Source organism: Chiloscyllium plagiosum, unplaced genomic scaffold, assembly GCF_004010195.1.
Source record: "Chiloscyllium plagiosum isolate BGI_BamShark_2017 unplaced genomic scaffold, ASM401019v2 scaf_7818, whole genome shotgun sequence".
In the NCBI taxonomy this organism is placed as follows: Eukaryota; Metazoa; Chordata; class Chondrichthyes; order Orectolobiformes; family Hemiscylliidae; genus Chiloscyllium; species Chiloscyllium plagiosum.
The window spans coordinates 1-25,000 of record NW_025212066.1 but is presented as its reverse complement, the minus strand read 5'-3'; the positions used below and the strand labels follow the sequence as shown (position 1 = coordinate 25,000).

Here is a 25,000-nt window from a genome sequence, read left to right as displayed (position 1 = left end):
CTTTGAAAGAATCAGTGTTAAGGATTTTATGGAGCTGTTGTTAACAACGTCTGATTGCTGTCAAGTTTTTAAGAAATTATTTTCGATCCCGTATATTTCTCAATTCGATCAATGTACATTTGCAAAAAGCTGAACTTCTGACAGCGAGGAACTTAGTTGGCTTGACCAGAAGTTGTACTTTTGTACGTGTAAAGTGTTATTATAGAGGGAGAAAGAAACATTGCTTTTTAAATAATCCAGTTTTAACTGAGCTTTTGAGGGGGGATAAGATTTTTCTTCACCCATATTAAAAGACGCCATTTGCCACCATGCTTTTCCCTGTGAAGGGCTATTAAATGCATTGAAAAAGCCTAGCTGCAACCGAACTTAACAGCTTGGAGCTCCCGCCCCGGCCTCTGCTTCCGTCCTTTTATTGGGGGATGTCCTGAGCTGGAGGGATGCTACTCGCGGACTGGTACGTCCGTCAAGGCAGCCTTGTCCCCGCCCCTCTTTGGAGTTAGTTATCAAGTTGGGTTGGCTGGGCGGTGTAGTGGCGTTAGTCTGTATTACAAGTGGATCTTTCTCCCTGTGTGAAACAGCATTTTGGTGACCAGAGCGTTTGTCTTCATATTGTAAATCAGCCTTGGTGGCAAAGATGGATATGCCGAAAAGAATTAATTTAGAGCTACGGAATAGAACGCCTTCAGATGTAAGATTTGTCCAAAAGAAACTTGTAGACTTTTAAAAAATATGTTGTTTAGATTTTTTTTAAGAGGAGAAATAGTTGTTGTGGGGTCCTGTCTGTTTATACATGGAGCAGTTAGCATACCTGCTCTCCCAGGAATCTGGTTGCAAATGTATTAGAATATTCTATTTTTATGTTTGTATATTTATTTATTTGCTCTTTTTAACTGCTAAATTTTGTTAGTATCATCATGGACTGTAACCTCAGTTGGATTGGATGAAATGCACCAAGAGTTTTGCAAGTGTCTTTGAAACTGATTACTTAATATTGCTGGTGCTTGGCAAACTTTCATCTTTTTTTTAGAAAAAGTGAAACGTTTGAAGTTTGCAAAACGCGTGAAAAGAACTTGAATAATAAAGATACATGGAGATATTCCAGTCGGTGATCAAGGGAGAATGGGGAGCCATATTTGCAACTTCATAGTCATGAACGCGCCCATTCTCGGATATTTTTCTAAATTACAAAGTACTCCAATGATAGACAACAGTCCGAGGTTAACAGGACTGTGCGGTTGAGGTTAATCCCATGCTTGATTTTTCTTGAGGTATTTACGCTTCCCGTTTATTTTAACTTTGGAAATAAAATCTTTAGAATGAGCGAAAGACCTTGTGGGACAAAAATAGTTGCTGTTTGACATGAATCTCTGCATTACGCGCGCATGAGATCTTGGTGTGGATCATTTTGGCTACTGTAAAATATGTTTAAAATGCACAAGAGACGCGGAATTTAAATTTTAAACCTGCAAATTTCGGCTTCCGAAAGATTTTAAACTCGAGTAATCCAGACTGGAACAAAAACTTGGTTTTCTCTCACTTGATCTGGTTATTGAACTCGTTTTTTTTCCCAAAAAATATCTTAAAGGGGGAGGCTCGTCTATTTAAATTACCGATTGCATTGAAAATATTATCTTTTTCCTAGAATGTTTGCGGGGTAGAAATGATTGCATTTTTCTTAATAGCTTGATCTTTAAATTATCTGCCTGTGGCCGTGATATCCTAGCAGGTTTCCAATGGGAGGGAGGGGGGAGAGAATAGCTGCGCGTTACCTCGTTGATGTTTTTGTAACGTTGGTACACTATCGCCGAAAAAACAGGGCAGGCTGGGTGTAAGAGTTAAGCGGGCAGTTTAAGCGGTATGTATGTTTTTCTAAATTACGAGATTGTTCAACCTTTTTTTATTTGGAGGAGGGGGCAGAGAGGTGAGAGACGGAGCAAGGTAGGGAGAAGTGCTAACGATTTAGGGGGGGAAAAGCCACAATCCTCTTCGGTGTCAGCGACACAGCCTTCTGAGAAATCGGGGCCAACTTTGGAACTTTGTACCGCGTTGGCAGGACCCGAACCAGCATTAAGTAGGACGGCCGCCATTTTATTCAGGGCTTGGAAATAGAAATGAAGAACATAAATACCGCGCTCTTTTTATTTAGAGCTTTCTTTATAAATTTTAACCCGGAGGGTAGAAGCGGAGGGACGACTATAGGGACCGGTGTGTTCGGCTCTCTGTAGGGGCTACGGTGGAGCCCGGCGGAAAAGATAACGAGAGAAAAACGATAACCGCCCCCCCCCCAAAAAAAAATGCAAGGACGAAAATACAGTAAGCTTGCGTCATTGGGGAAATTGAGCCCATCATTTTTTTTTCTTTTTTATTAACCCGGCTTGAAGAAAATTAAGATATGGGGAGGGAAAGGGAGAAGATCAACTTTAACTGGGGGCGGGGGAGATAAACATGATCCGGGAGTTGCTGCTTTGTGACCAGAGGAAGAGAAGGCTGGAGGAGAGCTGAGGGTGGTGGCTGTTGTTTTTTTTAATTGTAAAAGTCAAAGCTGATGTTTAAAATCATGTGAAATCGCAGTCCCAGGTAAAGTTTGCCTCCTTGCTTTGGCCGGGGTTGCCATTTTGTAATGTAGCAATTGTGTGGAAGGCGATGTAACAATTTGCGGTGTCGAACGTTCCAATTTGGAACTCTGCAACTTCGCAACATTCGGCGTTCTATCAGGAGCAGCCAGCAAGCAAGGTCACCAAGGGTCCTCCCTCCCCTCTCGTCCCCATCCTGTTTTGGAGGAGGTGGGCTCGTTGTATAACCACCTTTTTTAAGTTGCTGTTATGGGGTGGTGCCTTTTCTATTCTAGGCATGTCTGTGTGGATTTTTTGCTCATGTTTAATAATTTGTTTTCTTACCCCCCCCTCCCCAAAACAAAACATTGTGTTGTCAGTGAACGTATCTGCAGATCAGGCTGCTGGGTTGTGCTGTGTGTGTTGTTTTTTTTTGGAGGCGGTGGTGATTGGTGGCCTGCGTGTTTGATTATAGTTTTTGAGAATTGTGAATCCTCATTCCCTCAGCCTTGGGAAAGGGATGAGACTCGGACACGTGAAGCATGAGCCACGCACGCCCCTGTGAGGTGTCTCCTTCCGAGTTTGTGGTGTTTCGTTTAGTTCCGAATTTTAATCCCACATTACAATAGGTCAATTATCCATATGTTCGGATGCTATAATGCATATTTTAAACCAAGAACAGGCCGTATTGCCTGCAATTTGGCACGCTGGTTACATAACTCAGCTCCTATATCCAGATTTTTCGCGTTTTGTGTTTTTTTTTAATTTGTATTCGGTTTAATTTTGTGGTCGCTAAATTGTTGGCAATTTGTCATGGGATGTTTAGTGTACCCACTCCAACGTCACCTAAGTGTGAATTACTGTTGCTGATGTAGACAGTATGAGGAGTCAACTTCTTACATTGGGTTTAGGATGCAAATATAAAACACAGGATGTACATAGCGCATCATTCTACATCTGGAGAGAAAAGACTAGTTTGAGATTTTGGCTAGTGTCCGTTTTATTCTGCAGTAACTTGCCACTAACTGGAATGGAGAAAGTAATTTCAGAACAGTTTGTGGTGATCAGATGTACTGCTCAAATTGTGATCTTACTGAGATTTTTTTTCTGCTGAGATTACCCCACCTTAATTTTTATTTAAAAGTAGTGTCAATGCTGGGAAAATGCTTTTATATATTTAAATACATTAGCATTCAGCACTCTATTATGGATCAAGGTTTATGTGCCTGTCATTACTTTCTGTCCAATAGAGTCCATCCTCAGATGGACTTTCATGGGAGTAGTGGTAAGTTTTTTTTTGAGTTGTTTCGGACAGTGCTGTTGATACCAGACACACTGTACTGGGGCCATTTCAAATAGGGTTGCCTTTAAAATGTTGGGGTTGTGATCTGAGACACTCATTTGGCCTCTGTAGAGCTCCAGCAGCAATTGTAACTTGGTTTTCTCCTCTTCTCCATGCTCTCTCTCCATCCCACTCCCCCATCCACATGAGTCTCACGGAGGTATCAACAAATTGGGATCTCTGTTACAATATTGGATTTCAGTGAACCCATGTGTTGCTATAATCAGTGCATTACAAACTGATGTCTTAAAAAAATCAATGGGATAGAATTGTATACCATTAAATTCAGAAGTGTTGAAAGTTAGAATAGTTATGTTTTTGGAGGCAAGATCAAGCCTTTGTATATTATTGTTGCATCTTTTTATTACATGTTCTAGTAGATCTTTCACATGTAATGTTTTCTCTTTGGTATGATGTGTTACCTAGATCGAGTGTAGCTTGTGTATTGCATTGGCTTGATACTATCGCAGAGACTTGCACCTGGATGTTTAGACTATTATGAAACAGGATGTGGAAGTGTTGGGCCTTGAGTTAGGATATCGATGTACATATCTTGACTTGCCTCCTAATTAACGATTTGATTAGTTGGCCTGTGTGGAAACCATCCTAAAATGATTATATATTTTAAGTTTTTAAATCCCGTGGCCAGTTGGTGGATCTCTTTCCTGATGAGGTTACGATGTTGTGTGGCAGTCTATTCTGAAGCAGCAAACCTGACCTGACTGCAATACGTATACGTTAAAATGAAATGAGGTAATGTAACAGAATATTTGGATGGATTGGTAAAGGTATGCCCTCTGGGAGATGGAACACTTTCCATTTTGGGAACTTGGTGTCAACATTGAGCAGCAACTAACACTGTCTTTTTGCTGCTTAGCTTGGGGTAAAGCCACATTGTTTCAGAAGCACTGACTGTGCACCTGTATTGTGACATTGCCAGTTTCTGGTTCATCCACCACTGTGGTCTTGTTCTCCAAGAGGTCGCTGATTTTTGGTACAGAATTGCATGAAACTAAAGTCAGCCTTTCACCCCCCCCCCCCCCCCAGCTGATCTGTGCTGCAGACACTTGGCAGACTGGGCAGCATCTCTGGAGTGAGAAATGGGGGTCATGATTTCTGGTCAATGATCTTGCATCAGGGACGCTTTTTAAGTATAAGGATACAGCTCCAGAAAGATAGGTACTCATAGCGAAGGGGTGGATGGGGGTTTGCAGGAGGGAGTGTTGATGTCCATGAGTCTATGAAGTTTGTGATCCTTCTCTTTTGAAAGGAAGATCAAGTTTGTATCTTAAAAACAAGGAAAAACAAAATGTAAACGTGCAACAGGGCAACTTTGAGGTTGGATCAGTTGGCATGCCTGAGGGAGATGAGATTGTTTAATCACATGCGCGCACAAAATGTTGGACTGCACCAGGAACAATAGACCTCTTTCTAGGAGAGAACCCTCTGACCATGCAAAGAAGTGGCAGAAGTCTAGGTTTGAATCCAATAGGAATTTGTTGAAGCCAGTGACAATTGCCTGTGAAAGAACTGTCGCTGTAAAAACAGCTGGTTTTTGGATTATCATGTCATCACATAAACCGGGAAATGGAACACAGTGAACAAGGTGGAAGAACCAAATGCAGTCCCATCAGAAAGAAAAGTGATAGTGAATTAAACCAAAAGCAAGATGCCATGGATGCTGGAAATTGGAAAGGAGACCAGAACGGATATCCTTATGTGAGACGCCTCCCATTCTGCTTGACCTAATCCTATGGCCCAACCTTAAAGGTATTGCCTAATGGCTTGTTTCCATGCTGTAGGGAGTCTAATCTAACTCTTTTTACCTAACTCTTTTTGCCTAACTCCATTTGCCTATCTCATTTCCTTTTTAAATGTGAAAAGAATCTTCGAAATAACTTGAGTATATTTGTGATTGACTGACTCTGTCAAAGTATATTTTGATCACTCTGATTTGAAGTTCTTGTAGATGCTTCATTTTGTTTTAAAGATACCATACAAATACTGGTGTTTGTTGTTGTAATGTGAGCTTGTTGACCTTAACTTGAACCTATCCCAAGCAATGCATGTGGACTTGGTACTCAACAAGTTTTGAATTCACACACTGTCTGTGTGAGGTTTGTTTTTGATTTGAAGGGCGCTGGTAAAGGCTATTCAATATTAGAGTCTAATATTAGAGTCATTAACGTAGTTTTGATACAGCCATTTAGAATTGTGCAATCATTTTCCAACTTTCTTTAAAAATCTCACAAATGTCTGGAAAGCAATTTTTTTTTGGTCTTGCATTCCAAAGGAGCTATGCTGTAACTGAGAGTGACGTGTTATCCGTTCCTTAGCTGTGTTGTCAGCTTTGAATGGTAGTTTGCATTTACGTAGTGCCACCTAACAACATACAACTTAATTCAGAACAATAAGCTGCAAAAGGTGGCAGTTGAAGAGCTGGGCTTTAAAGAGCCTCTTCAGGAAGTCTTCCTGAAGAAGGGCTTATGCCCGAAACGTCGATTCTCCTGTTCCCTGGATGCTGCCTGACCTGCTGCGCTTTTCCAGCAACACATTTCCAGCTCTTCAGGAAGCAAGTAAAGGGAGTGGCAGAGGGGTTAGGGAAAGAATTTCCGAGCTCCAGGCCTAAACAACATGGTCACAAGCAGTGAAGTAATGAAATTTGGAAAGTGTTCAAGACAGGATTTAGATCGGAATTGTGGTGGTGCCTTAGAGTTGGAGCAAAGCTATGGAGAAGGTGAGCGTTTTAAGATCAAGATGTTGTTTGACAGGAAGCCACTGTAGCAATCTGATCCCAGATGGGGATGACTAGGACCCCAGCACCCTCTTGGTGCCAGGCAAGTAGAATAGGTTTGTTTGAAATCTCAAGCTTTTGGAGCACTGCTCCTTCGTCAGAAGGTCCGGACTTCACCTGCCAAAGGAGCACCGCTCTGTAAGCTTGTGATTTCAAGTACACCTGTTGGGCTATCACCTGGTGTTGTGATGTCTGACCTTGTCTACTCCAGTCCAACACTGGCATCTCCACATCACCTGCTAATGCAAGAAGGGGCAAGGGTAATGTTTTATTTCACCCCCTCCCCCACTGAGGCTACTAATAATGAGCAAGTTCAGAAAATGTGCCCTGAGGGTCAACATTTGAGAGGGTTGGATGGGCTCCCCTCAAGATCTGCAAAAGGGAACACTTCAATCAAACCAGCAGATGTATTCTGAGTTTGAGTGCAGACCTTGGGTGTCAAGAGTGAACTGTTCAAATGCCATTTTGCCTCTTTTTAAAACAAAAATTCTCATTTTATGTATGTTCTTTGTGCTGCTTGTTGACAGTTCGCAGAAGTTATTTTTTAAGCTCCAATCTAGCTGAATTGCTTTTCAATTAATTAAACTATTTACCCTGAATGTATAGTTGTTTCGACCTCCACATAGCATCCACTTGATACTGCTAGCTTGAAGTTTTGTCTCTCCCACATGCTGGATATGATTGGTTGAAACTTTACACTGGGGTGCGGTAGGTGTTTTAGAACCTGATCAAAAATCCAGTGAAGGCAATGGTTGTATTGTGGAAAGGTTACTGAGCAAAAGGATTGCGGTGTAACTTTGGATATTGCAAGGTTTTGCTTTTAACATCTTTAATTTAATCATCTTCATATCTATCCATGGTCTGGCTGCCACTCCCTATCTATAATTCTCTAAGCCCACAGCCCCTCCGAGATCTCTGCCTCTAATTATAGCCCCTTGTAATTTCCCAAACGTCATTGTTCCACCGTTTGGAGGCCGTGCCTTCAGGTTTAGTCTTACAGTCTCACTGTCCTTTTTTTTTCTTCTGATAAAGACTCTTCCTTTCTAATCTACCTATCCAAGCAAGCTTTTGGCTCTGATCTTTTTAATTTTTTTTATGTACCTCAGTTTCATGTTCTGTAATGCTCGGAGTGTCTTTTAGATTTTTTTTCACATTAGTAACACTCGATTTATTGGCAAGAAAAAAGATTGTGGAGTGTTACCTCATAGTTTAGAGCTGAGGCAGTAGATGGTGTTTGGAAGATGGGCCAAATGGCCTGATGAATTCTTCTTCTGGTCTGATCAGGAAGTTAATCTTGCAGGGTGGGTGGGGTGGTCATGTCGGCTCTCGATACTTGATTTTTAAAGTACAGAATTAATCCAGTGCCAAATCTTTTGAGCCCTGGGTTCATTTAGTATCTGGACATCCTGATAAAACCACTTCCTCAGGGGAGGTTTCCTTCAGAATAACTGTGTCTTTGCACACTGCTGTGGAAGAGGGTTTGTGTGAATTACTCATTGTTTGAAATGAGTGAAATGGTGGATTTTACCCTGCAGCACTTACAAGTTGGAAATGATCTTAGAGAGGGGTTGGGTGATGGGGTTAAGGATCTGCCCATACAGTTGATTAAACCCTAAGATTGTATCAGTTTCCCCTGGCTACTTTTTGGTCTACGTGGTGATTCTCCTAATTGGTCTTTGGAATTTTGCAACTTGATGTGGACTTGAGGATTTAGTATGTCCATTCACTCCGTGACTGCTATCTCAGGCTGTGTTTTAAATCCACTTTGCTGTTAAGGCTCAGGGTTTTATCAACTTCTGCAGCAGTGCAAGGGCAGGCATGGGTGTATCACTGGGCTGCATTACCCCACAGTTGCTTGAACACAAAGGGGAATGCCGACTAACAATCATGACAGAGTTCCTGATGAAGGGCTTTATGCTCCATGTTGATTCTCCTGCTCCTTGGATGCTGCCTGCCTCTTCCAGCACCCCACACTCCGCTCTGATCTCCAGCATCTGCAGTCCTCACTGTCTTAAACAGAGTTGCAGATGTAATCCCTGCGAGAAAATGTTCAAAGTCTTGGAAGATATCAACAAATGAACTAGACCGATCACGGATGTGACAAACTAACACCTAGTGTGGAAGATGATGGTTTGATTTTCAGAGCAAAGAGGGAAACCTTCTTTCTGACAGCTGTTTAATATTGAGTGTAGATTGGCCTGGTCTGTGATAGCAGTAGTGTGCACCATGTAACCAAGTCAAACATCCTGTCGCGATCCTTGAATGTCTTATTGAGCAAAATCTGACAATCTCTCAAAAGCAGGTTAGGAAGTGCTTAGTCAAACAGGTTTTGAGGAACTGGTTAAAAGGTGGGGGAGGGAATTATGTCTTTAGATGGTCAATAAGCGACAAAGATGATGTGGCGATTATACTTCGGACCTCTTGCCTTTTTTCCCCAAAGGTCTGAGGTGGCTGAAGGGGCTTGTGCTGACTTTAGGGAGTGGGGGAGACTGGAAGTGATTTGAAAAGTTGTGATGTTTAAACTACCAGCGTAGTGCATTAGGGTTGGGTAGAAAGTACAGTCTGGAGAAACTTCTGAGCCAGCTCTTCTGCTTGTTTTTTTTTAATGGCCAACCATTTCATTCAGTTTGTTGCGTGGCCATTTGCTGGGGCGCGTGTTTACCTAAAATGCTGTGTCTCTGCTGTTCAGATTATAAAACAAAATCTTGTAAACTCTGCCAAGTAAGTTTGACGGAGTGCTTTGTTTTGAATGTGCTGAGCCTGGGTATGAATCTGACCCAGACAGAGTTCCTTGCCCGTGCTGCTGTTGGGAGCAAGGGTCCTTTGAATCCAGATCGCCCAGAAATTCACCGTTCTTGGGCATGTGCCAGAGTTTAGGCATTTTAGGGGAAATTGTGGGAGAGGTGGAAAAACCATCTCCGGAATGTTGGTTCCAGCAAAGCCGGTGTTGTGGAAAATTATTTATCTCAAACTCTGCAAATGCAGCTGTCTCTCTCTGTTGCTGTAGTTGAAATGATCAGGTGGGAAGCTCCCTTCTTTACAAAAGGTTGTGATGTTCAGTTGCCAAATACCACACTTTTTTTAAACTTTGCCCACAAACACACACTCCCAAATATTTTTAGTTTCCACTTGTTTGATTCTTTCCATATGTAATAGTCAGAACAAGGAGTTCTGGAGATGGGGTTTTGAAAAAAGTGCTGTAATGATCGGCTTCCTTTGTTACAAAAATGGGAGTAAAAACCTTGTGGGAGTCACTTCACCCATTGATGAAATTTTGAGAGAGTCAAATTATCTGTGGTTTGTAAATATGGCATAAAAGATTGTGTACCTGACAGCTTTTACAGGGATTTAAAAGCTGTTTTTCCAAACCCGTCTCTATCGTTTGGCCTGTACTGTCTTGGAGCCAGTGGGGTTGAGTCCCTAATTACTGTTAACAAGCTAGAATTCTGTGTATACCGTTTTAAATATGTCGTTTTGGCAGATAAATTAATCCAGGCCATTAGGTTTCAGTTTGAATGTTTATTGCTGTTCAGCCTTTTTGAAAGTTTAGTCTAGAAGTGTAGGTATTTGGCAATTGAAACATTGAGCTACTTGGTTGCCTGGATTGGTTTTGTGTAATATAACATCTCTGAGCAGGTTGATTTTAAGAAAATATTTGTAATGGGGCTCTTGTGGCACAGTGGTAGTGCCTGTGCCTCTGGATTATGAGGACTGGGTTTAAATGCCCCCTCCAGAGGTGTGACATAATACATCTCTGGGTTGATCTTCAGAAAATATCTTCAGGATCAGCTGCAGGATCAAGTCATGTGATCCAACTGGGCAGTAATGCTGTTCAAACCTCATTAAAGCCTCTCATTCTCCCCTGTACCTTGTCTAACACCAGTGGTATGCATTACTTAACATCAAAATACAGAAAACCGATAGTGATCCTTTATGAAAACAAAAATGGTTAGGCTCTCTACAAAGCTTCTGCATGGAGCTTTGTGATGTGGGTCTGCTTGGTGGTATCTCATGAGTAGTGATAAACGGCTCCCTTTCGGAATGGCAGGCAGTGACCAGTGGGTACCGCAGGGATCAGTGGGACCACAGCTTTTTACAATATATATTAATGATATAGAAGATGGTATTAATAGTAACATTAGCAAATTTGCTGATGATACAAAGATGGGTGGCAGGGTGAAATGTGAGGAGGATGTTAAGAGATTACAGGGTGACCTGGACTGGTTAGGTGAGTGGACAGATGCATGGCAGATGCAGTTTAATGTGGATAAATGTATGGTTAGCCACTTTGGCAAAAACAGGAAGGCAGATTATTACCTAAATGGAGTCAAGTTAGGGCAGTACAAAGAGATCTGGGTGTTCTTGTACACCAGTCAATGAAGGCAAGCATGCAGGTACAGCAAGTAGTGAAGAAGGCTAATAGCATGCTGGCCTTCATAGCAAGAGGGATTGAGTATAGAAGTGAAGAGGTTCTTCTGCAGCTGTACAGAGCCCTGGTGAGACTGCATCTGGGATATTGTGTGCAGTCCTGGTCTCCAAATTTGAGGAAAGACATTCTGGCTATTGAGGGAGTGCAGCGTAGGTTCACGAGGTCAATTCCTGGAATGGCGGGACTATCTTATGTTGAAAGATTGGAGCTACTGGGCTTGTATACCCTTGAATTTAGAAGACTGTGAGGGGATCTGATTGAGACGTATGAGATATTAAAGGATTGGACACTCTGGAGGCAGGAAACCTGTTTCTGCTGATGGGCGAGTCCTGAACCAGAGGACACAGCTTAAAATAAGGAGTAGGCCACTTAGGACAGAGATGAGGGCAAACTTCTTCACCCAGAGAGTGTTGGTTGTGTGGAATGCTCTGCCCTAGAGGGCAGTGGAAGCCCAGTCTCTGGATTCATTTAAGAAAGAGTTGGATAGAGCCCTCAAGGATAGTGGAATCAAGGGTTATGGAGATAAGGCAGGAACAGGATACTGATTAAGGATGACCAGCCATGATCATATTGAATGGTGGTGCAGGCTCGAAGGGCAGAATGGCCTACTCCTGTACCTATTGTGCTGGTTTACAGTCTCTCTTGGGGACAGGAGGCCACCTTGCTTTTAGGCGAGAGACCTTGAGTTCAGAGATTTATGGGTTGAAGTTGTGATTTAACCCAGATTGATGCTCCCGGTGCTGTACAGAGGGAGTTGGGGAATATGATATTAAACTGAGGGTCTCCTTGAGTGAACGTAAATCATTCACAGTGCTATTTGCCTAAAATTAGGGACGTTCCCTGCCCCAGACAATACTCATCCGTTGACTGATGCCTGAAAGCAAAATGCCAAGCTCTGACCATGTTCAGAGAAGCTTGCTGTGCTTGCATCACAATAATAACTGAGCTTCAGAAAGACTCTTTGGCCTTCTCTATCTCTGTCACTGACCGGTCTTCTCTCAAATCAGTAGGCAAAATGTATTTTTAAAGCACATTCTGAAGGAAGGTGCTGAGCTTTATCCTGCATCTGATCAAACATTTGAAGGTAATATGGAAGGGCTTATGAAAAGTTCTGGTAAAGGGGAGTGTTCCAAATTAAAAGTCTCCCTACTAAGTTGGGATGAGGGGACCAGAGTTGCATCCTGTAAACTCCCAGTTGCTGTAACCTGGTGCTAATTGTTGGCGACGTGGATCCCATCTACCTAACTGTTCATGGGTGACCTGTGAATTCTCCAATGCCTGCAGTCAGCTGCTCCAAAATTAGTGTTTGAGTTGACAGTCAAACTTCCGCAATCCGCATGGCGAGCAATTGGGAAGTGGGAAATGCTATTTTGTTTGGGATAGGAAGAGCTTGTTATTGCTCTGCCTGTTGTAGTATTACTGAGCCTCTGAAGCAGTTTCTGTTAAATCAATACATTCTGTTCTGTCTTGATGCTCATGTAAACAGATCATAGGACTGAGTTGCCCCAATAACTCATCTGCATTTCCAAACCTGACTAAGGAAGTTTAAATGAGTAAATAATAGACCATGCAAATGACATCACCCCTACTTTTAATGTGACCACCTCCAACAGGTGCTCTACAGAACATTACCAAATATGATTTGGTAAATGAGCCACTTAGAGACAGGTTAGGGCCAAAATGGATGTATATGGTAGCCTTTTCAGAGACACAAAACGAATTTAAGCAACTAAGGGGTACACTGAGAAGCAGCAGAGTGGTTACAATCTACGATCTGTAAGAGGCCAGGTGTTGTTTGTTAGCATGCTCGGGTGAGGTGAGGTCATTCAGTGATCGGAGTCCCAGAATGGGAGGTTCCTGGCTGAGCACTGAAATAACATTAAAACTAATAAGATGTAGAAAATCTGGAGTAGGTCATTCAGCCCTTTTTTTTCATATTGAAATGTGGAGCAGGCTCTATCGCACTCAGCTTGTTCCCCCTCCCCTCTGATCCCTTTTAACCTCTAGTGCTATATCCAACTCCTGGGTGAAACCCTACCATGTTTCTGATCCTGTTTTCTGTAGTAAGAAGTTCCACAGAGCTCTCCTCACTCTCTCTCTCTCTCTGGGTGATGAATTAATTTTGAGGGCAATCCCAGTGATGTAGTAACTTAGAAAAATAAACTAATCCACTCATTCAGAAATATTATTACACCACCTCCCTGAAGTGGGTGGGACTTGAACCCAGACCATCTGGTCTATGGGTAGGGACACTACACGAGGGATGTAGTATGCATCATGAAGGTAGACCAGTCACTGGGATAGAAAACCAAGGCAGGATGATTTAAGGACTGTCACATCAGCCATGATCTCATTGAATGAAGCAGGTGGGCGGCACGGTGGCACAGTGGTTAGCACTGCTGCCTCACAGCGCTAGAGACCTGGGTTGAATTCCCGCCTCCGGCGACACGCTGCGTGGAGTTTGCACATTTTCCCCATGTCTGCGTGGGTTTCCTCCGGGAGCTCAGGTTTCCTCCCACAATCCAAAAATGTGCAAGTTAGGTGAATTGGCCATGCTAAATTGCCCGTAGTTTTAGATGTAGGGGAATGGGTCTGGGTGGGTTATGCTGCGGCGGGTCGAAGGGCCTGTTTCCACACTAAGTAATCTAGGTTTGATGGGCTGAATGGCCTACTGCTATGTCTTATGGTAGGTGGAGGAGTGAGGATGAACTGCCAGCTTTCACCCCCATTGGGGGGTGTGTGTGTGTGTACACAATGGGTATCAAATGAGGCTGGGGAGCCATGCCTGTAGTGTGTGGGTCCATCCTCCCCTCCCTGGGTCACAGAAGCATGCCTCTGAATATGAAGGTGAATTTTTGAGTACTGCAGTGTCTTTTGTGTGAGCTTGTTCCTGGCTGCTGCCTCTGAAAGGTGATGGTGACTCTTACTGAAGTGTGACTTTGTGAACATGGACTTTTAAAGCTTGGGAGGGCAAGGTAATTTTTTATTTGTGTAAAAGCTCTTTTGTGGTTAGTACTACTTATTGCAGCCTCTTTTGGTTGGATTTTCTGTTTTAAAGGGAGGCTGGAGATTTTTTGCAAGACTGGCTGTACGGGGAGAAGCCACAGTTTAGAGTGTGGTTGTGTACTGTGCTATCAGGATGTCCATTTCATAATACGTTGGGACATGAAATGTTTCTACATAATCTTGCAAATCGGATTGTTGCAACCTTACACTATTTGACTTTAGTTCCATTTTCTCTATGGCCTTTGCATAACATTCATAACCCACCAGATGCACATCATGCTTGATTGATATATTTTTGTTGTTTTGCAATGCTGAGAGCTAACTGGTTCTATCTCGCCTTCAAGCCTTTAGTCATTTATACTCATGGTTACTCCTCCACAAATAAACCACCTCCATTCCAGAATCTTTGGAATTCTTTTATCCTGTGGATACTCCATTTTGAACAGAGAATCCCTACAGCGTGGAAGTAGGCTCTTTGGCCCATCAAGTCCACACTGATCCTCTGAAGAGCATCCCACCCAGACCTACCCTATCCCTGTAATCCTGCATTTCGCATAGCTAATCCACTCAGCCTGCGTGTCCCTGGATACAATGGCCAATTTTAGCATGGCCAGCCCACCTAACCTGTACATCTTTGAACTATGGGAGGGAACTGGAGCACCCGGAGAACATGTAAACTCCACAGAGTCACCGGATGCTGGTATCGAACCAGAGACCCTGGTGTTGAGAGGCAGCAGTGTTAACCACTGAATCGCTATGCTGGCCAAAGTATGCTTCAAATTGGTTAGTGAAGGGAATGCATGTGAGATCAAATAAGAAAGCCCTGTTTTATCTGGGGGATAAACCATAATCCTACTGGGTGATGGAGTAACCATGAGGGTCTTTTTATATTTGGCTTTTCCCCTCTAGGTGTTAGAGATCAAGAAAATGTTACTTTAGAACATGCTGATAAGAATTTGAGAAGGTATTTCTTGGTTACTCTGTACAGGGTTTCTACTGGGCTATGTTCATAGATTTCCATAAAGTTGATAGTCCTTCTAACACCACTGTTTTCCACCTCTCCCTCTTGATCATTGCTTCTCACATTAATATGGTTTTACCTGTTTATCCTTGAGAAATTTGTTGTTCTTTGTGAGCATCTCCCTGGGCTGTCAAGGTTTGAACAGAGTTCTTCATGGCTGACTTGTCCTTTACTGAAAGTTGGTTTGAACTAATGCATCTTTTAACTATCACTTGTTTGCCTCAGCCACTGCTACACGCACCCAGTATTGCGTGACTTCTGGTATATTTATGAAAATGCATCCTCGATGTCAGCCGGACCTCCTGCTGGATCACATTCTCCCCTTCACAGTCGATGGGTTGTAGCTTTGAGTCCCGCTTCAACACTTTAGGACTGACACATGACTGCAGACATGAGGACTGCAGATGCTGACAATCAGAGTTTGTGTGTGTGTGTGTTACTGGAAAAGCACAGCAGGTCAGGCAGCATCCCACATTCCTGATGAAGGGCTCCGGGCCAAAACATATGTTTTCCTGCTCCTCTGATGCTGCCTGACCTGCTATGCTTTTCCAACATCTCATTTGCAACACGAGTGCAGTACCAAGTGAGTGCAGCACTGTTGCTAGCTGCATCATTTTTGGATGAGGTGTGAAACCAAGACACTGTTTTCTCCTCTGGGGGGCGTAAAAGATTGCACAGATTCCAGATGAGCAGGAGTTCTCCCTGGTGTACTGACCATGCTGCCATTGGCATCGCTAGATCAGATTATCTGGTCATTAATCGACATTGCAGCTTTTGTGAGCAAATGGACTCCTGTGCTTCCAGCACTAAATAATATTTCCCTGGCTGTAGAAGACTTTGTTTTTTCTTCTTTCCTTTTGATCATTCTATCTACTGAAAGTACCGATCCAGCTAAGTGAGATGATGCACTTGGACAGGACAAAAGGCAAGGGAGAGTATGATGAGCAGTAGGAAGTACTGAGGATCAGAGGGACCTTGGTGTGTATGTCCACTTGTCCCTTAAGGTAAAAGTCGTGGTGAATAAAGTGGTTAAGGCAGATTGGATGCTTACCTTTTATTCACCTAGTTTAAGAGAAGGGAGGTTTCAATTGTTCTGTATAAAAAGATGGCTAGGCCACAGCTAGTGTGATGTGTGTCGTGTTAGAATCCACGTTTGTAGAAGGAACAGGATAGCACTGGAGAGGGTGCAGACGAGATTTAGGGTGTTGCCTGGGCTGGAGAGTTTTGGTTATGCAGAGATTGGACAGACTGGGGTGGCTTTCCCTGGAGCAGAGAATGCTGAGGGGTGGGGGAGGGTCATAATTTTAAACATTTCATAGTGGGGGGAGAGGACATTGGCAAGAATAGGCTTTTGCCTCTGTTGAAGGGATCAGTGACCAGGGAGGAGAAAGTGAGGTCTGCAGATGCTGGAGATCAAAGTTGAAACTTTATTGCTGGAACAGCACAGCAGGTCAGGCAGCATCCAGGGAACAGGAGATTCGACGTTTCGGGCACAGGCCCTTCTTCAGGAATGACTGAAGAAGGGCCTCCTCAGTACTTCCTACTGCTCATCATACTCTCCCTTGCCTTTTGTCCTGTCCAAGTGCATCATCTCACTTAGCTGGATCGGTACTTTCAGTAGATAGAATGATCAAAAGGAAAGAAGAAAAAACAAAGTCTTCTACAGCCAGGGAAATATTATTTAGTGCTGGAAGCACAGGAGTCCATTCCTGAAGAAGGGCCTGTGCCCGAAACGTCGAATCTCCTGTTCCCTGGATGCTGCCTGACCTGCTGTGCTGTTCCAGCAATAAAGTTTCAGTGACCAGGGCATAGATTTAAGTAAGGGATAGGGAGTTTAAAGGGGATGTGAGAAAACAGTTTAGTCGCCATCTTGCCTGTAAAATCAGTAGAGTCAGCCACACTCCATAATGTTGAAGAATGATTGGCCGTGCACTTACAGTGCCAAGGCTTTGGGGCTAAGTGCTGGAAAATGGGACTGGGACAATTTAGATCTAAGGAAAGGTCACTCAACCCAAAATGAGTAACTCTGATTTCTCTTCACAGAGATGCTGCCAGACCCACTGAGCTTTTACAGCAGTTTCAGTTTTTCTTTAGAATAATTAGGTTGTTTTTGATTTGGCACAGTTTTGATGGGCGAAAGGGTGGTTCTGTGCTGTAGACTTCTAACTGGCAGTTTTGGATTATCCAGGATATATAAATCACATTGATCTCACTACAAACATTTAAGTTCCATTTTCAGTTTAAAAATGGTGTACCTTCAACTTGCATGTCAAGAGAATTCAATAAGGAGCAGTGGCAAATGGATTATCAGAAATTCTATTCTGTGTAGGTCCCAAAGTTGGTAAAAGCACCCACCCCAAAATCAGGAAATAATTAATTCACAAAAGTGATTTAAAGATTTCATTTGCAGTACTCTATGATGAAAGCAAAGTAGTGCAGATGCTAAAATCTGAAATGGAGAGCGGGCAGGTTGGGCAGCATCTGTGGAGAGAGGACTGCGTCAATACTCCATGTCAATACAAGTCCTCTTTGCAACCTGAAGAGTTCACACTGGTCCATACTTGCCCTTTTGCTGTCTCTCTGAGCTGCTAGGCCAGCTGAGCTGCTCCACTTTTTTCCACCCTGGAGGAAAAGTATTGGCATAAAATTGACATGCTTCATGTACTGCAGGAAGCCAAATCTCTGTCTGAGGATCTGCCGCGTTCATACTCAGCCAAGGAAGAAGATTTTTTTTGAATATCTTGAATGTTTTCGATCTTGTCGTCATCAGCTTGTAGTTCACTGCTGGGCACTTTGACCATTTTGAACTGCCTCTGATTATGAATAGTAGGCAACATTTCTCTTTCTCCCCCCCCGTGCGCACAATCAAGAATTTGGTGACAAACTCTCTCTGGGTTTGGCTGGCTACCTTGGACAGCAGTCCATGTAGTTCCTTCAATAACAGAATTGCAAACTTCATCTGCTTACTACTTCTGTGTAAACTATGATACTCCTTTTTTAAATAAGAGAAGGATGTCTATTTAAACTTATGACTGAATCTGATGGAAGTTTCCATTACTGAACCCACAGTGGCAAACGGTCAGGAAAAGGGAACCGCACTGGTGAAGAAAGAAGCTGCTGAAAGTATTTTGTTCTCTTCAATTAATTTGTGGGACAATATTCTCCTTGTCATGTACCAGTGTGTGTCTGGAGTAGGTGGGGATTTGAACCCAGATCTTCTGGCCCAAAGTAAGGGACACTACTGTTGCACCACAAAAGCCCTTGTCCTTTTATCTCCTTACGTTTCTTCCTTACCTTGCACTGCTGTTGTGCTGAGGTTGTAACACCTAGAAACTATAATTATGCAGGGAAAACCATGTAATTGAGCCAGCTGGCTTGCTCCACTTGACATCTGCTTGATTCCACGATGTATACGGTATTACTGGATAGTACCAGATTCTAACTAATCTCTCTCCCCTCTACATTAGTTGGTTCTGGTTTGAGCAAATTATTTTTAAAATTGTACAACAAAGTTACAGATCAGCTATCTTGTGCAGCTCAGAATGGCATTAGTTACCAGCTGCCTGGAATATTGATGACTTCAACTGTGTTTGTGCTCAATGTTTTGCAAACAGGTTACAGGAAGTCCGCAAGATCTGTAGGGTCAAAGAGAAGTGCAAATTTCTGTTGACTTGAAACGTGGGGGCATGTAAAGGGCCACTTCTCTAACCTCAAAGCGTCTTGTGCTGTTCTATCTGAGCATTTGTCAGTAAAATACCTGCTAAAGTCTTTCCTTCTAGGAACTAGAGTTTTTAGTTGAATTCTGCTTCTGTCTTCCCAGGTGAAAGAACTCGTGCTTGACAACTGTCGCTCGAATGAAGGCAAAATTGAGGGCCTGTCAGATGAGTTTGAAGAATTGGAATTTCTTAGCACAATCAACGTAGGCTTATTGTCCGTCGCGAACCTACCAAAGTTAAACAAGCTAAAGAAGGTGGGTAAAAGCCTTCTGGCTGCTTTGATATCTTCTATCTTTATGAATGGCATCATACCTGGCACACCCCAGGGTGATATATTATTGGATGGGTTTTCTTAAAGACTGACACCTGAGACTGTTTGATCACTAAACTTGACCCGTGCCCAATTGATCATTAGATGTGTACGTGGGTAGCCCTGCTAGTCAGTATCCCTGGAGCAGATGTGCGATTCCACTGGTGAAAGTGCGCTGGTTTGCTTGGTTTAAACTTGAACACCGCTGGTTTTTAATCCTCATTTCCAGCAGTCTCTATAACTCATTAAATACTAAATTCAAAGGTGTCTAGCATTCCCCAGTTTGTTTTGTTCTTTTGAAGGTGGGTGTTTTTATTTACCTGTCCATTGTTGTCCTTGAAGGTGCTGGCACGCTGCCTTCCTGAACCGCTGCAGTGCATCTTGTCGATGGTACACACTGCTTGTACTGAGTGTCGGTGGTGGAGGGAGAGTGTTTGTGGATATGGTGCCAATCGAGTGGGCTGTTTTGTCCTGGATGGGGTCACGTTTCTTGTGTTGGGGCTGCACCCATCCAGACAAGTGGGGAGTATTCCATCGCACTTCTACCTTGTAGATGGTAGAATCTTTACTGCTGATCCTGTTTCTCACCCTTCGTACGTCAGTCATGTTAAAGTCTCCATGTTAGGGCTGTGCACTCTGATTTTTGAGATGATGGTTTAACCTGAGTGTTACTATGCCACAGTTCAGGGAGATGTTGAGAAGGAGAATTCTTCATGTTGACCTCAGGAATTGAAACCACGCTGTTGGTGTCACGCTGCATCACAATCCAGCCAACTGAGCAGCTGTGCACATACAGTAGAACATGTTTTTTCCATATTTCCATGAACGTTGTGGTACCAAAGATGTTGTTACTTGCAGATATCAAGAATAGCTAAACTGCTCTATCAGATTTGCTTCTTGTGTACATGGCTAGTCTTGATTTTTATCTTTCTCAATCTCAATCTCCCTATGGTCTGGAACTCTGGTGGCGATAGGTTAAAGCTTTTGTGTTAATTCTGGAGTGCCATGCCAGGATATAATTGATACCATTCGGAGATTCCCGTTTTCCAATGTGCAAGAGAGGTCCAGGATCAAATGTGTAGACGTGGTGTTGAAATGGAATGCCCTTGATGGACTGGACTGAATACACCTCTCCTCCCTTACTCCCTGATTTTGGTTAAAGTACTGATTTCCCCCAGTTTGTGTTAGGGCTAACTCTGCGTGTTTAATGTTTGCATATAGCTCGAGCTAAGCGATAACAGAATCTCAGGCGGACTAGAAGTTTTGGCAGAAAAATGTCCGAACCTCACACATCTCAACCTCAGCGGCAACAAAATCAAAGATCTCAGCACAATAGAACCTCTGGTGAGTATCCTGCTCCAAGTTTCCAACTGATTTAGAGCTGAAACCTCCATTGTATTCACACACCCATTTACGGTGGGCTGTAGCTATTGATCTGTAAAACTATAAATACTATTGTCACAAACTTGTCAGATTTCTGGTTCTCAATATATTTTAATTCTCACTGGATGTTTCTCCTTTTGATTCATAAATCCCCTTGGGTTATCTAACTGGTAGGGTGAGCTTTTTTTTAAGAAAGCTGATTTTTATGATTAAGGTAACAGCGCAAAACATTACAGATGAAGACTGTTATAAAGAAACCTATTACAAACATTCAGCTGGTCTTGCAGCATTTGTGAAGAGAGGAACAGTCAATATTTTTGGGGTCTGCATGACTCTTTCAGAAGTCACTTCCCTCTCCATAGTTGCTGCCGGACCTTGAGTTCCTTCAGCATTTTTTGTTTTTATCATTTTTTTTTAGAAAGAGTACCAACCTCCTTTTTTTTTTTGTTGTTGTTCTTGTTAAAATCTCTTCTTCAACAAAACAGACTGCATGTTTAGATTAACACTTCTTCCAAAATTAATGTCCTGGAGTTTCAAATTTATAAAATTTGTAGAAGTCTGCTTTGAAAACAGTGCAGCGTTAATAACCATATGTAATGGTTTACTTATGAATGTACAAATTAGGAACAGATATAGGCCATTCGGTCCTTCAAACCTTTTCTGTCGGTCGGTAACAGCGTGGCTGACTAGTTTGTGGTCAGTATTCCGTATTCCATTTTGCCCCTGATAGCCCTTCCATTAGGCAAGGGAATCGTAGAATCTCCACAGTTTGGGCGCAGACCATTTTACCCAACGAGTCCACACTGTCCCTCTGAAAAGCATCCCACCCAGGCCCACCACAGTAAGCTATCAGTATAATTATGTGTTTACCATGGCCCCTCCACCTGACCTGCACATCTTTGACTGTGGGAGGAAACCGGAGCACCTGGAGGAAACCCACACAGACGCGGAGAGACTGTGCAAACGCTACACAGTCGCCCAAGGCTGGAGTCAAACCCAGGTCCCTGCCTCCTGAGGCAGCAGCGCTAACCACTTCGCCTTCCCAGAATCAATCTACATCTGCCTTAAAGATATTCAGTGACTCTTTTCCACTGCCTTCTGAAGCAGATGATTTCAATATCGCGCAACCTTTTTAGGGAGGAAAACTATTTCCTCCCCTCTGTCCTAAATGAGTAACCCCAGGCTTATTTTTGTTAATTGAAACTTTTCTAAGTTGGTGTCCTCCTGCAGAGTTGACTCCATATTCCTTGGAGCTTGCTGTTAACTGGTGGCACCAGCATGTAGCTCAAAGAGCAAGCTGTTGGAGGGAAAGATCAGTTAAGACTGGGGTTCACGCATGTCATGGGATCAGAAGTAGGACATTGGGTCTATTATCCTTGTGCTGGCTCACTGAGTGAGCTAACCATTTGGGTTTGGTGACCTGCAAATTGGTCCATGTTGAGATTATTTCAGTCAGTAGTTTGATCATTTGTTTAGGATTGTGTCATTTGAACCACTCAAGAATTTGGAAGGAAATTTTCATGGGGTCCATGAAGCAGTTTTTCAAACTAACTTTTAACACTGGCTGCCTTACTATTTGAAGGATTTGAACTGTGTGTCTTGTGATCCAGATTCAAACCTAAGCTTTCGTGGGCTTTCTTCCTTTATCCTCTCCCTTTCCTGCCCTCCCCTTTTTGTAACTTACAGAAAAAATTGGATAACCTGAGAAGTCTAGACCTTTTCAATTGTGAGGTGACAAACCTCAACGATTACAGAGAAAACGTCTTCAAGTTTCTCCCGCAACTGACGTACCTAGATGGATACGATCGTGAAGATAAGGAGGCACCGGACTCGGACACTGAAGCGTACGCGGAGGGTGTAGATGACGACGATGATGAGGAAGACGGTACCTCCCAAGATTTCTGTGATTTTAAACTCCTTTCTTCCTTGTTCAGTGTGTTGCTGTGACCTGTCCCCAGTTGTTTTTTCCGCTGAAGGAATTGGCTTGTAATTGGGTGTGACTCCATACCCACCATTGACGGACCGTTTGGAGCAAAGAGGGAAACAGGAAACCTCTATCTGTCCTGTCCAATATCTGATTGTTTGTTTCTCTCTCGCCCACCCAACAGTACCATTGTCGTTGCCCTCCTGTAAGAAGGATATTACTAAATTGGAGAGGGTGTAGGAAAGACTTATATGGGTATTGCTGGAACTGGAAGGTTTGAGTCATTAGGAGAGACTGGGACTTTATTTTTCCCCGGAGTGTCAGAGGTTGAGGGTTGACCTTTCAGAAGCTGCTAAAGTCATTAGGGGCGTAGGTAGGGTGAATAGTAGAAACCTTTTCCTTGGGGTTGGGGAGTTCAAAACTAGAGAGCAGAACTTTAAAATGAGAGGTGAAAGATTTAAAAGAGACTTGAGGGTCAACTTATACAGAGGATGGTTTGTGTATGGAATGAACTGCCAGAAGTAGTAGATGCAGGAACAGATACAACATTCCAAAGACATTTGTGCAGGTATACGAATAGGGACGGTTTAGAGGGATGTGAACCAAAAGCAGGCAAATGGGATTAGTTTAGTTTGGAAAACTTTATTGCTGTGGATAGTTTGGACTATCCATTCATTGCCACAGAAGCTGGTGGAGACCAGGTCATTGAGTATGTTTCAGACTGAGGCTCTTTAGTAACAAAGGTAATGGGAAGAATGGTGTTGAGAAACGTATCAGCTATGATTGAATGGCGGAGCAGACCTGATGGGCTGAATGGCTTAATTTCTGATGTTGTCTTATGACTGAAGGGTTTGATTCCATCCTCTGACTCTATATTTTAATCTAGGTGCAAAGGTCCCCTCTAACCCTGTAGGCCTTTAGAAAAGCTCCACACATCCAAAGTCCCCTTGAGCCTCTAAATGTTACTTCATATAAGGCTGGAATAGTTTGTGTGCACACACAACTTTGAGGACCAGAGCCTAATTTGCCAGAAATGCTCAGCATGTCTGGCAGCAACTGTGGAGAGAAATCGGCGTTAAATGTTTTGGATAGAGTGGCCCTTCCTTACCACTGGATCCGAAACATTAACTCTGAATTCTCTCTGCAGATGCTGCCTGACCTGCTGAGTTTTTCCAGCAGCTTTTGTTTTTGTTTCTGATTTTAAAATGTTCGCAATTCTTTTGGGCTTTTGCTGTTTTTTTTAACAGGAACTGTTCTTGCCACAACAGCCCAGTGCCCTGAACAAAAGGTGAGAAGAGCAAAGTTGAAGATGATCTCGACAGTGTAGTTAAACATAAATCAGTAAACATTGAAGGGCCTGTTTCCGCACTGTGTAGGGAATCTATTCTAATAGGGGAATGGGTTTGGGTGGGTTGCTCTTCAGAGGGTCAGTGTGGATTTGTTGGGCTGAAGGGCCTGTTTCCGCACTGTATGGAATCTAATCTTAAAAAAAAAAACCCCAAGCAAACAACCAGTTTTGATTTCCATCCGATATGGAGGCTACCCTATTTTTGTTTAAATGTGGTGCATCCAACAAGCTCCATCCCTATAGCAAAGTGAAACTCTAATGGAGGAGGAAGAGGGGTTTAGTAATATCTCCCTAGACAGCAACATCAAGGAGCACGTGGTTGCTATGTCTTCCAGCAACATCCTGTGTCCCGTTATGATGGAGATGGGGGGGGGTTGGCCTCCCCTCTGACCCCAGGGTTTCAGTATCCCATCCTGTTTCCACGGTAACCACTGAAACATGGAACAAACCCTATTCACTGATTTGCTGCTCCTCTTGTCGGCTCAACATCCATAAGGTCAAACAGATGGCCCAAAGGTTTCAGCCTCTCTCTGGCACAGTGCGTCTGGATGTCCTGTCAAGCATCTGCTGGCAACTTTTTTTTGTTTTTGTGTGGCTTTGTCAGCGTGAAAACTTGTAATTGGACTGACTGGATTCTGGAATCGATCCTTTGTTTTGAAAAAAAAGACAATGTACAGCCCATTTATTTAATGCCTTTTGGGTAAAATAGCAAGTTGATACAGATCTATTTACACTGGAGATGACTGCCTGTAATCTGTATCAGTCTGATGTTTTGCTTCAATGCTTTTTGAGGTTTAATTTTGACTAGTAGTGCTCTGTGTTAATCTGCTTGACTACAGTTCCATTATGTGCTATATGACTGTCATTAGACCGGTTAGTGACTGTAGAATGATTGATGTATTAACCAGTGTACCGTCAGACAAAATTAAATCTCTTCATATTACAGACAAGTACAGTTTGAATTCCCTCTTGTTGGGAAATTTTCAAATTTAAAACAATCTTGGGAATTTGATGGGAAAGAAAGTGAAAAGGGGCAGGTGATTTTGTGTTTTCTGTTTGTGTAGCAATAATTAAGTTTATCGCAAGTTGCCTGTAAATCTCATTTAATACTTTCATAAATCCTAACCCCCCCCCCCCCCCCCCCTTTAGCTTATTGAACCAAACATGCAGTTTTA

General features: G+C 42.9%; 1 protein-coding gene across 1 annotated transcript; it reads left to right on the top strand.

Moving 5' to 3' along the window:
* Positions 1–523: 523 nt before the first annotated feature.
* LOC122547289 (acidic leucine-rich nuclear phosphoprotein 32 family member D-like) lies at positions 524–24,198 on the top strand (the record flags this gene model as incomplete). Its single annotated transcript, XM_043685939.1, has 6 exons — positions 524–688; positions 18,965–19,114; positions 20,392–20,514; positions 22,240–22,438; positions 22,997–23,001; positions 24,090–24,198. Coding segments are annotated over exons 1-6 (640 nt in total), but the record flags the coding sequence as incomplete, so codon positions are not given.
* Between the last annotated feature and the right edge of the window lie 802 nt (positions 24,199–25,000).